The sequence below is a fragment of the Acromyrmex echinatior genome, chromosome 1, assembly GCF_024713525.1.
Source record: "Acromyrmex echinatior isolate Ae372 chromosome 1, ASM2471352v2, whole genome shotgun sequence".
NCBI classification, from domain to species: Eukaryota; Metazoa; Arthropoda; class Insecta; order Hymenoptera; family Formicidae; genus Acromyrmex; species Acromyrmex echinatior.
The window spans coordinates 16,731,838-16,748,624 of NC_141852.1; the positions used below are offsets into that span (position 1 = coordinate 16,731,838).

General features: G+C 34.8%; 2 protein-coding genes across 4 annotated transcripts; both read right to left on the reverse strand.

Annotated features, from left to right (window-relative positions):
* Positions 1-635: 635 nt before the first annotated feature.
* orb (polyadenylation element binding protein orb) lies at positions 636-12,629 on the reverse strand. 3 transcript variants are annotated; one of them, XM_011070388.2, is made up of 12 exons: positions 11,407-12,629; positions 8,220-8,538; positions 7,278-7,420; positions 5,402-5,664; positions 4,177-4,294; positions 3,762-4,086; positions 3,125-3,354; positions 2,927-3,019; positions 2,687-2,852; positions 2,432-2,559; positions 2,274-2,354; positions 636-2,068 (listed from the first exon to the last, which is right to left on the reverse strand). In XM_011070388.2, the coding sequence occupies exons 1-12, from the start codon at positions 11,425-11,427 to the stop codon at positions 1,898-1,900; spliced, it is 2,058 nt and encodes a 685-aa protein (XP_011068690.1). In that variant the 5' UTR covers positions 11,428-12,629; the 3' UTR covers positions 636-1,897. The 3 variants fall into 3 exon arrangements, with proteins under 3 accessions (XP_011068690.1, XP_011068689.1, XP_011068693.1); XM_011070387.2 differs by having other exon boundaries at positions 4,177-4,306; XM_011070391.2 differs by lacking the exon at positions 11,407-12,629 and adding an exon at positions 9,507-9,645 and having other exon boundaries at positions 4,177-4,306.
* Positions 12,630-12,776: 147 nt separating this feature from the next.
* Cdc16 (cell division cycle protein 16) lies at positions 12,777-16,442 on the reverse strand. Its single transcript, XM_011070386.2, has 10 exons — positions 16,069-16,442; positions 15,841-15,993; positions 15,556-15,720; positions 15,246-15,405; positions 14,897-15,149; positions 14,741-14,820; positions 14,579-14,668; positions 14,110-14,419; positions 13,629-13,984; positions 12,777-13,384 (listed from the first exon to the last, which is right to left on the reverse strand). Exons 1-10 carry the CDS (start codon positions 16,168-16,170, stop codon positions 13,065-13,067), a joined length of 1,989 nt encoding a protein of 662 aa, XP_011068688.1. The 5' UTR covers positions 16,171-16,442; the 3' UTR covers positions 12,777-13,064.
* Positions 16,443-16,787: the final 345 nt, after the last annotated feature.

Below are 16,787 nucleotides of genomic sequence, written 5' to 3' on the forward strand. Positions count from 1 at the left end.
TAATATATATGTATTTAATCGGATATATAATGAATCATTCACAAATATTTCTCAGAGAATATCAGCTTCATATTTAACTGCCTCATGCAAATTCATTATTATCACTCGAGTAGACAGTTTTAGATTTCTTGTGTAAGTTTTGTATTGTAATATATTGTGCACTTTTGTTATAGGTCAAATATAATGTCCTCATTTTATCTATTGGCATTACTTTTTCTTAACATCTTAGCACTATCGACATTCCCGCTAAAATGAATGTGCGTGTGCATACAAAACTCTAAACTAAACATTGCTTTAACGTAAAAATAAACAAATTAATAACGTGAAATCTGAGTAAAAAGAAGATTGTTTAAACTTCGTCTTAAATACTTTCGGTTTGATATTAATATAAAAAGATTAAAATAAAAATAACATTTACTTTGATTACGTTTTAAATCGCTTATAATCAATTGATTTTTATTAATCAGTTAAAATTATAGTTTGTAAAAGGTAATATAGATAAGGAAATAAAATGTTCAATTTTAAGAACGCATATTTAAGACGAGCCGTCTTAATAACATTTATCACTGGCAAGACCGACTTATTGATAAATATGAAAATGGAATGGCAAATAAAAAATAAAAACAGACATCGAATATCTGCAAAAATCTGGCTTTTAATTCAACAAAATTGTATCAAAACGGGAGAAACGCGAGTGAAGGATGAACCTTATTTAAAGAAGAGATGTAACACAATTGTACATAGTAAGAAAAAAAGAAAAAAAAATAAAAACGACTCAATTCCCCTACAATCCGCGCCAGAATCGTAGACCATGTACTTCTCCATTTCGTCAACCGTTAAACAATCCATGTGAGCGAAATATCTGTGGCAGCCGCTCGCTTCGGCTAATAGTACAAAAATCCAGTCGATCGCGGTCAATAACGCAATATATTTACGTTATACCGCTAATCGAATGTAGAGATACATTGTAATCTAACGTAAAATTAACAATGTTTAACGTCATCGACAAGTATCGTAATGGAAGAACGATTAGCGAGTTGTATAGTACATTCGGTAAGTCTCTCGTTATATCACATTATTATCAGATTACGCGCGCAATGTAGTAATGACAAATAATTACAGGATAATTATTATCTCGCCATTTCAGAATAATCTTTTCTATAGCATTATCGTAACAATACATAATTAAGCGTAATACTTTAACACGATAAACGCATGATGGTGACGATGCTATTAGATTTCCTGAGAATTCTACGTTTTTCATTGAGCCCAGCTCAAAATTGCTATAACGGAGCCCTATCGTGTCTCGCGTAAAAAATTATTGTCACTGTGAAAGCCACAATACAACTCTCACGACTCTTAACGAAAAAAACTGTGTATACACGTACGTGTACATGTGCGTATTCCTAATGCACGATCACGGCCATAATCCTAGCATCTACTGTTTTGGCGATATTTAGCGGTAAAAAAAAATCGATAAGAGAACCTGTCTCTCTAAGTGAACGTACTAAATAAAAATATATCGTTTTTCTCGAACGTAGTAAAAACTGCGTTCGCAATAGGAACTTTTTTTTGGAACAAACATGATTTTCAATATTCATCTTGTCCTTTCGCACGTACGGTAACGATAATGAACCAATCGTTGCGCGTTCGCAAGCTCAATCGGCGGTGTGAATCGGCGTGTCCCCGTATTGTCGGACTAATTCTAATTCCGCGGCTACGCGATAAAAACTAAGTCTGCACCCTGTTACCCGATGTTCTAAGTCAGGCGGCGCAACGTCGGTTATAACCGGTAGAGTCAAAAAGGAACAAAAAGAGGAAGGCGACGGGCGCGCGAACAAAAAGCAATTTTACTAGCCGCACATATATAAGATGTTGTTTTCACGCGTCACCTCTTTTAGATCATGGTCGTATTTGACATACGGGGACAGTTGTTTATTCCGAAATTCGGATTCAATCCTATTACTTGATTCGTCTTTGAGTTCCGCGTCAGAGGTGTGTGATGTGACATAGAGTCCACGGCGTGTTGCCATTGCCAACAACTGCGGCAAAAGTATCGAAAGCAGGCCTGAAAACAAATCGTACAAAATTTAATACAAGTACATATAAAGCGGTACGCTTTAAAAAAAAAGTTGTAGAAAAAAAAATTGCAGATGTATATCATGAACATGTAATGAACATATAAATAACATTATGTCAAAAGCAAAAGTACTTATAAAAGATAGAAATTAGAATTCTATATGAAATAAGTAAAAATTAAGTTGTTTTCATACCACATCACGGCAGAAGTAATGTCCTTGTTGCACAACGCATACGGAACATATCGATTCTTCGATGTACGGATCCACTTGTACCTGCAATAGAAAAATATAATATGAGAGTTTTATGTTAAAGTAATAGTATTAATTATACATAATTTTATCCAGCGTACCTTTTTTGTAAATTTGTCAGTTTTAATTTCTATGAAGGAAGCGGTGATCGCTTTAAAATACGATTGTTTCGTACTGAATGTAACACGGCCGGATCCTATTGGATATTTATACTTATCCGTGTCTATACCTAAGATAATATTCATTTTTATTAATTTTGTGAATATATGCGTGTGCAGAAATTATTTATATAATATAAAATAAAATATAAGATTAAAAGTGAAATATTTAATAATCAAGAAATAAATAATAATTACCTGCGTAAATAACTCCATGGAAAAGATCGTCCATGACTTTCGCTAATCCTGCGGCCGTTAACATTCCGTGTAGCGCACCAACAAATACTGTTTTGTGTGCATCAAGTCTCTGTGATGATGATTTGATGTAGTTGCTATTTTCGAGAATCCATGGAATCACTTGTACCTAAAATAATAAAATATACAAAATTCAATTATAATGATACAATTCCGGATATATGCATGACATTATTGACATACATCTTTTGGCTTTGAACGCTTGGATATAATTTTGTAATACCATCTTTTTCCATTGGTAATGTCGTGGGTGCAACAGGACAACATTGCCCTGACCTAAAAGTAGTTTATATATAATCATATTATCTGACAATAATTTATCTTCTATAACAAATATTCATTATCAAATCAATATTCAATAAAAATAGAATTAATATACACCTGTTTCTCCGATTCGAATATAATATAAGCGTATCCTTTTGGCTGAGCGGACGGTGCTTTTGCGGGCCACTCTACGCGAACCGGTCCGAATTGTTTAAATGTTGAAATTAAGATAGCTTCTGTAACATCCCATGGTACGCCTCCCAGAAAAACTTTGGGAGAATAAGCGACTGGCTCTTCGATGCTTTGAGGCAGAAAACCACTCCATGTACATGTTGGATAACAATGTGCTAAAATAAATAGATCAATTTGTTCCGATATCAATCATTTAATATATACTCAAAAATAATTAAGAATCTGAAATTTTATACAAAATAATATTCTTAAAGATTTAAACTGAAAACAAAAAACTTTAATTTATAAAAAGCTTACCATTTTCAGTTTAAAAAACTCAAAACTCAATATTGCAATGTTTTTATCAAAAAAGTTTTCAAATTCGTTAAAAAATCTCTCATTAATATATAGAATATGGATGCAAGTTTACAGCAATCTTGTATTATATATTTGGATAATTTATTGTATTGTATAGTAATAAATAATTACAATAATGTGAGATAATTGTAAAAGTCTTTCACACACACACACACACGCGCGCGCGCGCATATGACATGCATACCAACATATATACGATACACACCAGCAGCATTTCGGTGAGACCTCGCTACGCGATCGAGCGACACTGGTTGGGCCAATCTGCGCGCAGCGTTTCCAAGTCCGGTACAGCAATTTTTCTCATGGCTCAAGAGAGAATTGAGAAAATTACTGCGATTTTGCCCGAGTCCGTGATGATGCTGGTAATAATGCGGGCTCGTTGAATTCTGTTGTAACGAGGACAAGTATTTTTTTACAGCCATACGCTCAAATGCCGTTCTGTTGTTCGGACACGTGTTTGTCTTTGATATTATGGAATCCAGAGACGGCGGGAAGCAAGAATTCGATGAAGAATTCAACGACAAACAATTCTATAAATGAGAGTTTTTGACAGTAATGCTTAGGAAATGATATATTATTTAGGCAATTAAATATTTTTGTACAAATATTTAACTTCTCACCAATATTATGTCAGATAAGGAGCCATCCGCGCTACCAATGCCACTTGTCTCAGAGTCCGCCGGTGAATTGGAACGCGAGCCGTTACATCCCAGAAGATGAGAGAATTCCAATGTTGGGCTACCACAATCACTAGTACCAATAAATTACCATTTGTGGGATATACAAAGATATTGGAATTCGATAATTGTCTATCAAAATTTAACAATATTTTACAGTGTAATTAATTCAATTCTAGACATTAATTTAATACAGCTAATAGAATAGAATTAATACACATGTGTCAATTTGTGTAGAAGTAGCAAATGTTAAAATTCTTTTTCTTAAGTCCATTATTGTAAATTAAAATTCAATATTAACTTAAATATATTTAGAAAAATTTTATTTTGTAAGTTTTATTTTATATTACACAATTATACAAAAAGTACCTTTTTTGGAGAATTAAATAAACAAAGTTTTCCGATAGATTTTATTCGCTGAAAACGAATCCAGCCGCGAAATTGGCTTGACACATCAGGTTTCCGAAAAAATTAAGATTAAATGTGTCAAAATTGGCATTTTTGGTCATATTTACAATTTTTTTGCAAAATAAATTTTTTTTTCAATTTCATTTACGCCTTTTTAAAGCGCTATCTTTTATCTAAAAAATTAATTTATTTATCACACAATAGTTATAATGCGCACTGTCAGAGATTTCACGCGTAATTACGTTTCCAAATCTGCTTATTAGTTAGAAACATAGTCACGCACTTTGGCACCCCAACTATCCCCTGAAATGATTTATTTCTTACTATTATAATTCATATACTTACATTTTATACATTTATAAATAGTAATAATCATATTATATATTCAATTTAATGATTTATAATATTATAATTACGCATATAAAAAAAATCATACTGTAATAAATATAAATTTGCTTTATAGATAAAAGATTACTACTTTAAAGTGATGTAAATAAAATTGAAAAGAAATTTATTTTGACCGCAAAAAAAGTGATAAATATGGCCAAAATGTCATTTTTGGCACATTTAATCTCAATTTTCTTGGAAACTTGACGTGTTCAATAAATTCCACGGCCAGATTCGTTTTCAACGAACAAAAATCCATCGGCTTTATTTAGAATCCAAAAAAGAGGGTTCTAAATAAAGTATTTTTTGTTGAACTATATTATTAGATGCTTTTATGATTTTTTTGTTCTCAGTTCACTGATTCTCTAATTACCTGTATGGTGTAGAGCAGCCTCGTATAGGACGACCAAAATATGACGAATCGGTGGGTGATGACGAAGAGCCCGGATATTGGAATGACGGTCGACTGGTTGGTGAGGACGGCGTGTTTGTGCTGGTACTGGCAGTGGACGAGTAGCTGTAAGGATCTGAAGTGAAACTGCCAGGTGTGCTCGGGCTGCCGGGAGTAGTCATTGAATTCGGTGAGCTCGGAATATCCAGGCCTGAGGTATTCGAGCAGAAACCATGATTCCGACACTGCGTGCATAAATAATATGTAATTATACATAGAGGTCAAGTCGCGATATCGACAGGATGAAAAGTCATCATCGAAAGTAACTTTTGTCTCCTGTCTTTGTCATAAACAAATCGTATTTCTCTCGTAAATACTATAAGATGAAAAATTGACACTGTCTCCATGTATTCAAGGATTTTGCGACGTGAGAATACAAAAATTAATATTTTACGTTGACACATTAATCTTGTAGAGAAATGACATAGAGAAATAAATTCTTCAAGTTTAGAATTTCATATCTGGTTAAACAGTATGCCAAAATTTGCATTTCGAAAGGTAACAGGAAAAGACGAATATTCTCCGCGCACATGTGTTTCGGAGTACTTGGAACACATCCAAATTGAAACGCAATATTACGCGACAGTGCGAGAGTGCGAAGAGAGTGCGAAATGGTAATCTTTTGAAATGGTAACAACTTTGCGTCGGTTCGGATTAAAGGAAGGCGAAACGATATGCATTCTAATAGAGCCGTTTGGCTCGGAGCAATGGATTCTTGACCGACCATCTTATTTAGCGCGCCACACATTTTATTTAGGTCATTATACTTAACTCAATTCTTTATTAAAAATCTATTATAAATAAAACTCTATTTTGTTCTTTGATATATGAAGTATTCAAATATTTGCTGCAATACATCATAACCAGAAAAATAATGAATGACAAATTCCTATTTTAAAAAAAATCAGTTGCGGACTTGCTACGAAATAAATCATTGGAAAGAAACATAGTAGTTTTGTGATATCCATGTAATATATAATGCAGTAATATATAATACAGTACAAACATTAACTGTTAAGTGCTGGAATCGGAAAAAGTGATGAAATAAGGTAGTTGGAGTTATTCCAATAGGAATGTTCATTGTTCGGGTTATTGCACTGCCGAGTAAATGCCTCTAGCAGTATGCTTTATGTTGTTTATCATCTTTATTGACATTCTCCACGTAAAATTTACAATTTACCAAAGTTATCGCATTTTTTTATCAAATCGTTGTAGAATCGGATGTATTCTTATTTCACAGTAGGAAGCAATTTCGGGTAGTAATAGTAGCATCAGAGTAGCAGTATAATTTTCCGTGAGATATTACCAATGTGAAATAAAATACAATATAAAATTAAACAAACATATACATTTCTTTCTCATACAAACTTTCTGTTGTTGCAATGAGTAAAATTTTATTTGGAAATACGCAAAAAATGTTTATTTATTAATTTATAAATAATCTTATAACTTATTTTTCCCATAACTAAATTGCATCATTTCAGCTTAAGATCATCTCGCGAGGTTTTTGTACTATGTGATTTTTATATCTTAATGATAATGAGCCTTATCATGAAGCGACAGCATCGTATTGACTCCTACTGATCCACCTACTCTAATGCATACTCTTATCAAGTTGTAATAAAAACCGTATTAAATATCTTGATAGTGTATAGTTTTCTATGTTCTCAATTAAAGTCTCACTCAAACGTATTCGTCATAATAAAAATAAACTTCTCATTACTTTTAATGATTTCATTAAGAATCCAAAGTTCTTACATTGAAAAATCTCATAGATCTATCTCATCTCATAATTTACCTCGTGTTGTAAAGATCCTTGTGTTTGGTCGTAACTGCTGTACTGATAATTACGATAGCTTGAGGAACCGATCGTCGATTGATTTCCCATCAGAGATCCTCGAGGCAAGCCCAGTCCGAACATATCAGAGATTGCGCTGTCACCTGTAGGAAAAAAATCATTAGGACCACTGCACACTTTTCGTAACCATAAAACATGTCATAACCGTAAAATATACTGTAAAAATTAGCTAGTCAGAACTGAAAATTTTTGATAATTCTTGACTGTAATTGGCTAATTCTTACAGTACGTCTTATGATTACTGGTACGAAATGGATGCGACAGCCTTCACTACAATCACATAAAGAAAAATGAAAAAAATGTGCGAAATAAAGAACCGTGAGGCTCAAAAAATTCGTTAAAGTCTAGATTTTTCAAAAATGATATTTAGAATGATATTCGCAACTTGGTTCTTATATATTAACACATAACAGAAATATATTTTTTATATTAAAGGAACTCTTAGAACCCACTAAAATTTTTATTAATTTTATTACATTTAAAAAAAATTAAGTTTGAAACTGTAAAAAAATAAGATTGTGTGAAACATAAAATTATTCTAAATCTACTACTTAAAAATTAGGAAAAGTTCAAGAGCCATTAGAATATGTTTCAGTTACAGGTTAAAACCTGAAAATGTTACAAATCAATCAAAGAACCATTTTAGTATCTTAAGAGTTTTTAAATAGGAACGGACTATATGTGTGTGTGTGTGTATATATATATATATATATATATATGTATATATGTATGTATATATATATATATATGAATATCAGTCCTAATTTCTAAGAGAATTTTCGAAGTTCTTGATAATTTTACTTTATCATCGACAAATCTTTAACTGGAGCTGACCCAATTCAAGTAAATCTCGAGAGTGGGACAAAAAGCATTCCATTTTACCATCGGTGCTGATGTTTTTGTCCGACTGGGAGGCGTCCTGCGAAAAATTTGGAAGATGCGACGGCGACGGCGGCGTTGGCAAATCGAGCAGCAGATTGTTGATCGATTGCAACTGATGCAATCTCTCACGCTCCTGTTCACGTTCCTTGCCTCGCTCTCGTTCGCGGGTCTGGCTTAGTTTACGCAGCAGCAGCTTGCTGCGCTCTCGGTTTTGTGTTGCATCCTGATGGTGCAGCGAATCCTGATGAAGCATCGGTATGCCTTGGTCGAATCCGACGTCCGTCTCGTCGCTCTCGTCGTTCACCAGTGTGATGTCTGACTGTAAAATCGATGTTTACTTTAGTAGTTACTGTCCCACGTATCCCAAATAATATTCTATCGAATATTCTCACGTAAAACACAGAATCATAACGATATCACAGGATATCATCATGTCTTCATTTATTACTTATAAGTGACAAATAAGGTCATGATGTCCTTATAAGCGTAGAACTGCAATCAGGGGAGGACAAAAATTTATAACTTTCACAAAACTTATTAAAATGGAGGATCTTTCGCGAGCTTTCATTACGTGTGAATCATAAATTGAGCAACGAGTGTTTAATTTTTCATCGTACAAATTTTTCAACTGTGCCGTAAGCCGAGTACGTGAATGGAAATTGGATACGCGTAAAGCTGATTTCTCCGTGAAAGTAAGTAATTCGTCGTAGTTCGACGCGCGTGATATCAAATTCCCTTTTACGAAAGCAGAATTTCATGGTGCTTTACACACTGAAAATTGGATTCTTATAAAAGTATGCTTTTTTTCAAAGTCCTTCACTCTTCCTTTCCGAACTCAATTGTTTAGAGAATTCAAAAAACTATCCGGTTTCCCAACTCTCGGCGTCTTGCAGGTTCCCGCTTTCACTAAGAATGAGCAAATATCCCAAATTACACACAATTGACGTACATAAGTAATTACAAGCAATACGATATAGGTCTACTTATAATTTACAAACAGACAAGTAGTATATCTCGAATACATTAATTATATCAGAGTATCACGTGTTCTTGGTCGCACTCGTAGCTCGTCTGTTTTCCGAAAGGCTCGTAATCATTAGGGAGTTTTTGCAATACCGTTTATCCAGATACGGTGAATAATGCTAAGGTCAGGTTATCTTCTTCTTAACAACTAATTAAGAAAAGGATAACATGACTTTAGCGTTCACCGTATCTGAATTCACGTTACTATAAACCCCCTATTAACGGAGAAATCAGTGTACGTTTTATTTTAGAAATCGTACATACCTAACGGATCTTCCTCTATTAAACGCGAACTATACGAGCGACGCCGATAGACTGCGCGGCGCGAACGAAATCGAAAACAGAGCGCCTTCTGAAGGACGCCGGCGTGGCGCGGTACGTTTATGGAATTCGCGAAAAAAAAAAACAAAAATTCTTTAGGTATGAAGGAACTGCCGGAAAACACATTTCACAGCTTTTCCCGGAATTTCAGTTTTCGAATGTCGAATCGTCACGGGTAACTGTGGAGGTCATCAGCTCGATCAATCTTTTGTTGTGTCGTCCACAAAATCCGTCTTGTCCGGGGAACGGCTAATTCTTCATTCTGTCGTACTTATTTAATTTAGGATCTAATTTAGGCTTATCATTGCGATGGCAGAAACGTATAATTAAAAGAAAAAGCAAAAGAAAAAGAGAAAGAAAGAAGGGGAGGAGAAGGAAGGAGAGAGGGAAGGAGAGAGATGGGGGAGAGAGAGAGAGAGAGAGAGAGAGAGAGAGACAGAGAGAGAGAGTATATATTCATTTTAGCACTGTATATAAAGTCTCACAAATTAAAAAATTCTAATAAAATATATAAATATAAATATAATTCTTCATTTTTGTCGAGGTAATTAAGTATTAAATTATCATAGTATACATTATGTATATTTCTCTACTCTCTAAATTTCTTGGAATAAAATCTCACTCTAAAAGAGTGAAAATACCGCCACTGTTGAAAAAAGAATGAAAAATATTTTCGCGAATAAGAGTAGTAAATTTTCATTCTTTTTTTTTTTTTTTGGAATGGAATTTCATTCCTTTGAATCTCACTCCAAAAGAGTAAAATCTCACTTCAAAAGAATGAAATTAATTCTGCTATTCTTATTCAAGAGCGCAAATATTTTCACTCTTTTTTTCAACAGTAGTAGTATTCTTACTTTTTTGGAATGGGATTTCATTCCAAGAAATTTAGAATGTAATTTCTCATATAAGATACCTTTCAAGAATCAAACCCTAAAGAGATTTACGCGAAACTCGGATAATTCGCCAAATTCCCGGGCAATCGGAATTTCGGGGAATTCGTCCGAGGTGTATCGTAATGCGGAACACGTGTTTACCATCAAAAGCCTCACGATTGCGGATCTCCATCCCCTGGGGGAGGGGATCGACCGGCCGCGACCGACCCGGATTCTCATCGTGCGGCCTCGTCACCCCCGACGGTCACGGATCACCCTTCCACGAACGGCGTGGGCCGTCGGCGGAGGGTGCGAATCTACCTTGGAGAAGAGTCTCAGATGGCGTGTTACAAATACATTCGCTCAGGAATTCTCGCGTGCTCACGTATATATCACGGATACGGCATATCGGCCGTGTTTATTTACGTTTCACGCGGCGCAGGACATACATTCCTTTGCGATTGGTATGTCGTCGGCGAGTTAACAAACCGGAACATTCCTCGCCTGTTAAGAACCCGGGATCGTTAAGGTGGCCGATCGGGATCGCCAGGGAAGAGGAACAGAAAAAATAGCGACACTAGGATATCGTCGAGCGCGGAATCCGGAAGCTTCCTTTTCGTTTCTGATGTCTAAAAATATCAAATATCGTGACTTTGTCAATTCTCCCCTTCTTCTTTCCATCCTTAGTGTATTCTCTAGTATATTTATATATATATATATCTATCATACAAACTGAATATTAATATTCATATATATATTAATATTCATATATTTTCACGCATGATATAAAGTATAAATGGATCTAACTAGAAATCCAACTAGAATCACGAGAAAATGCGTGAACCTCCCTGAAACTCGGGCGATGTCGAATCCTTAGAGTCGCCGGCGTAAATTCGCGTAGCTAATTAGCCACAGTCTTGCGTCCTTCCACCCTTGCGTGATAATCGCGGACATCGTAAGACGACACTTACCGGTTGCATCAGCGTAGGCATAGCCGCGGAGAGTGTCCCGTCGCAAGGAAGCCTCGAGGATGCAACGATGTAGAAATTGTAGAGTCACCTCGACGCGGCTCACTCCCGCACGGTCTCGAGGGACACGAGCGAGTAGGAGCCGACTCGATCCCGTCCGCCACTAACAACAACGCACGATTAAGCGGTAGACTTCACGCTGCGCGCTCCACGAGAAGTTACGTGCAAGTGACGATGGACCGACGAGCGATGACGGCGACCGGCAACGGCGCGGCGAGGGGTGGATTCTCGGCATTGAAGAGAGCGCGGTGGGAGGTCTTTAACGGGCCACGCGAATACTCGTGATCTCGTGATGTCCACCGCTGCCCGCTCGCCGTTTCTCTCGGATAAATGAGGCTCGTTTTTGTTTTCTGACTTATTGCCGATGACACACACGACAGCGGAAGCGGCAGAAAGCGGAATAGCTACTCTCCCACATTATATTTATATTACCCCATCGCGAGTTCGATTAAAGATCTTTGCTCCTTTTTACTCCTTTCTTCTTCTCTCTCCTTCTTTCACTCTCCTTCTTTCACTCTACTGTTTCTTGCCGTTCTCTCCAAATCTATTTTTCTGTCTTCATTTTCTTTCTTTTTATTTTTTTATTCTTAGGGTGGAGTCTCATAGGGCATAGGGTGGAGTCCCATGAGGCATATTTGCCACGTATCGCCAATCAGTAATCAGTAAAACACGAATCACAACAGCGGATCGTTTCTGATTGGTTACGCGGTTACGCGATACGCGATAAATACACCTCATGAGACTTTAGCCTTAAAAGCTTGTCCTCAAATATTAACTCTGAGTACACACGATTGCGTCATTCGTGTCCTGTTAATTTCTTTTCTCCGAAATCTAGGATTATCAAGTTATAATTAGTTAAAACATCTGTTACAGTTTATATATATAATTTTTAAAATATACGATCTTATAAATACTTTCTGAGATGTTAAAGTAGTTATAAAAATCACTTAATAATTTTTTTTATATTTGTTAGTGATGAAAATTAAGCTGAGACACGGCGAATGACCCATAGTGTGTAGTAAAGGATCGGAAAATTATCGTGTGTACTAAACAAAATCGAGTTAATAAACGCTTTATCTTTCTTTCGTTCGCGTCCTCTCTTTTTCTTTTTTGTTACAAACTTCGAGAACCACGCGCTTTTTTGCCACCTCTTTTGTAAAAAAAAAAGAGATTTAGAACAAAAACGAAAGTTTAAAGCCCATTTGAGATGATGGTGTGTTCGTTTTGATGCTTAAATTGTGAGCAACAAAGCGAACACAGCCAAAATAAAATATGTAAGAAAAATGTCTTTTCTAGAAACAAATTACAGTTGATTCTTGAAGTGATTAGAATCGTCTTCACATTCTTTATTTTTCAAGCCAACAAATTTGTTACAGACACCAATGATAGCATCGTACCATTTTATAAGGTGTATCAAAATTAGAGTATATATAGAAAAGAAGATATATACATGCTATTTACAATTATTTTGATACATTGAATATCTATTTAAGATATCTATTTATTGAATATCTACTGAATACCTTTTAAATGAAGCTATTGCTTTGTTTAATATGAGAAAATCACTGTTACTTTCGTTGCGATAAAAAAAAATGTATTACTTAATTATATTCTATATGTGCAGTCGAAGAATCTAACATTTCAACTTCGGAACTATCGCCGTTCGAGTAATTAACTACTAATACATCTCGCGTTTGTTGCTCTGTCAGCTTACTGGCTTTCAGTGTACTGGCTTCCCCTTTGCCGGAATCCTCCCCCCAGCTCCCAGAGAATAGATTTACTCTTAATTTATCGATATTTTGATCGCTCGAGCTGCTGCCTACGTTGCTAGGATTTTCCACGGACAGTCTAACTTCACTATCTTCAGGCAATCTGGTTTCATTCTCCACAGATTTATATTTCGGTATCTCCGTAGGTGCATCTAAAAAAATTAAGAAATTACACAATTTTAAGTATAAATTTAGAAGGATAATGCATAAAAATTAAATCAATCATTACAAAACAGACAGTTTTTTTTTCAGAAACATTAATCAATTTTTCCTAATGATGTGTAACAATGTGAATTTGAAAATAAATTTGTTATGCAACTGACTGTTTTTTATATTATTTTATAATTCGTTTTTAACAACATCCTGTTTGTAATATCGATTCAAATATGTACGTACCAGGATATGGGGGTGCTTCATCAATCAGCTGTTGCATGACGTAACCCAACATGGTTGCTGTAAATGTATCGTCTCTTCTAAGACCGAGCGCTCTGTGGAAAGCATCCACTGCCTCTTGAATATTACCCATTAATGCATGAATAAATCCGATCGACGAATAAGTCGAGGGGTTTAAAGGATCTAAGACTAGCGCTTGTTGATGATATTCTAATGCCTCGTCATATTTTTTCATTTTTCTGCAAGTGTGGCCCAGATTATTCAATAGGGCTTCCCACTTACTAGGCAGAATCACATTCCTTAGGTCGCCTTGAATGCTTTTCATAGCTTCCTTAAATAATCGTTCTGCATTTTTGTAACTGTATTTAACAAGAATAATTTTCGTGATAATTTATTGGTAAATTACATGAACAGAGATTTGTAATTTTTGTTTTTTAAATATATATAAATATAGAAAAAAATTTAATACTAAAATAATACTTACTCTAAATTATAAAAGCATATAACACCCATTTCGTGTATCACAAATGGATCGTTTGGTGCTATTCCTTGAGCTTGTTGAAAGAACTTGTCAGCCAGTTTTAGATTATTCGTCAAACCGCATTCTAATCCGATATATAAAAGTGGAAGATGACAACCTTTCATTAATTGTGACGCTTTAAAATAAGCAGCCATAGCTTGATCGTGTTCATTTTCAACTGCAAAGGAATGTCCATATGCTAACCAAGCAGGACCAAACAATCTATCTAGGACAGTAGCCTTTGCCAAGTATCTTCTTGCTTGGTCACTTTTGCCTGCAGTACAGCAAATTTAATATTATTAAGTAATTTCAAACAATTTTTTTTATTTATAAACCTATCATAAAATCTTCACAATCTATGAATTTAACGTCTTTCTACTATTACTATTACTAATCTTATTTAAGAATTATTTACTAAATAATAATCACTTACCTATGGTGTAATAATAACATCCAACCGCAAACCATGCTAAGGCCATTTCCGGGTATAAATCAACTAATCTATGTGCCAGATAAAACAGAGCTAAGGAAAAGTTTCACTGTTAACATCGAGTTCCAACATCATTCATTTATTGCAACAAAATTGTAAACTTACCATTAGTTTTCTTAAGTTCAACTAAACAGGCAATGTGCACTGGAAGACAGGAATTGTGATATGGATCTTTTTTCAAGATTCTGAAGATTAAAAATATCACGTTACATTTTGTTTTTTATGGAATAAGAATAATATTTTAATAGATATGCTACTTACTTCTCTGTGAGAGAAAAACATTGATGATAGTCACAATTGTAATATAATTTCTCAGCTTTCGCGACTTCCATGTCCAAATTATTTGCTAATCTATTGGTGAGACAAATGCCCATTACGTTACATTTACTTAATGACTGCTTTCTATTCGGATCTTGATATTTCTTTAGTTTGCTATCGTATAACAGTCGTAAGAGTTCTGCTTCGCCTTCCGTACATTGTTCAGCGAATGGTAAGGATTCTAATAGTTCCCGCTCTAAGTTAACAATACAAACATATACAATTTATATAAGAAAATTTATATAAAAATTTATATAAGAAAATTATATCGTATCTCATAGAATTAATATACCTTCAGAAGCTGAAAGCATCTGATTTTGTACTAAGGCTTCAAATGCTTCATATGAATAAACATCGCATTGTAAGGCTTGCTTATAACATTCTGTCGCAACCGCTCTATTATCCATAGCTTCATATACTCTTCCTTTCACATATAATATTGAACTCTGAACCTGTAAAAAGATTGTATATTTTCATATTATATTAAATTCTAACGTAATATAGCTGTATAGCTTAAAATGATATAATATAAATTAATATGCATATATATATCTGTATATATACACACATACACATGTATAGGTATAAAAAAGTACTCATACATTTTTTGGAGCATCGTGGAAAATGTCCATGCGATCAGGAAAGGTAATACCTGCTTGCGTTATGTTTGTGCATATTTCAGATTCATTAATAACTTGAAGTGCATCGTTATACTCTTTTGCTTCTAGCAGACACCTCACAGTTAAGTAATGGCACATTACATCACGCTGTATCAATAGATTATTACTTAATAAATTGTTTATAATAAAATACAATGATCAATGTATTATAAAACGAGATAGAGTGCAAATTATATCCAGGTAAAATCAATGATAAATTAAAATTACCTTCTGTAATCCATATCTTTTTATAAGATGCGCAGCGCGATGATACTGTTTCATAAGGTACATACATTGTGCCAGAGTGCATATATCTTTTGGGTTCTCATTACTCAGCGATACCACTTTGTCAGCCCAGAACAAGGCGGCACTATACAGGTGCTGGAAGTAAATAAAAGTTTCTTTTAATAGCCGCGATAACAGATAGGTCATCGATATTACTTTAACGATGCTCACCAAATCGATATACGATTTGACTAATTTCCTATAACTTTCCACATCGATAATCTCGTCCAACATGTTGTGCACACTGTTATTATCGGTATCGCCATGTGACATGTTTAACTCCAATTTACTTCAATTTTGTATGTAGGTTAAAATAGGTTAGAATTAATCTTCGGAGCAACCTAAACGCGTAGGAGTAACAAAGATGGACCAATCACATAACATCTCTTGCGCTAACAGCTTTTTGTAAACAAAGAAGGCCGTGTTTCAATATATACTGCCACTACTGCTAGTATTAAAAATCTATAATTAAACGCAACGTGACTGTAGCTTTTTCAGCACTGGCAGCATGGTGAGTTTCTATGTTTCTTCCATTACAATTGGCAGTAGACTTTTCTCTGTGGTTGCGCAGTAACGTTTTGCGCAGGCATTGGTAGGCAGAGGTTGCGTTCTACTTACGCTCGCAAGCATCGTTTGTCCTTGTTTAACGTTTAATAAACGTTTAATAAGGATGAAATGATTCTACGAGCGTTGTAACATTAAGTGGGACGCCATAGGGTATGATCAACGCGATGCTAAATGTTTAATGATAAATGTTTTAAAGCAATTTTTGATTGATCAATTTGTAAAATTCTTTTTTTCTAATTGATCAACCAAAACGCTTGAAAGCATTTGTAGTAACACTTTGACCGCAGTTATAGTCGAATATTCAATCTAAAAGTTATATTTGC

Coding starts and splice junctions, on each gene's coding strand:
- orb (XM_011070387.2), bottom strand. CDS start 11,427: ATGCCTACGCTGATGCAACCG. Junction 3,355..3,761: donor GTCTCACCGAAATGCTGCTG/GTGTGTATCGTA, acceptor TATTTATTTTAG/CACATTGTTATCCAACATGT. Junction 2,069..2,273: donor ATTACTTCTGCCGTGATGTG/GTATGAAAACAA, acceptor ATTTGTTTTCAG/GCCTGCTTTCGATACTTTTG.
- Cdc16 (XM_011070386.2), bottom strand. CDS start 16,170: ATGTCACATGGCGATACCGATAATAACAGTGTGCACAACATGTTGGAC. Junction 14,821..14,896: donor TGTTTTTCTCTCACAGAGAA/GTAAGTAGCATA, acceptor TTTAATCTTCAG/AATCTTGAAAAAAGATCCAT. Junction 13,985..14,109: donor ATATGCTTTTATAATTTAGA/GTAAGTATTATT, acceptor TGTTAAATACAG/TTACAAAAATGCAGAACGAT.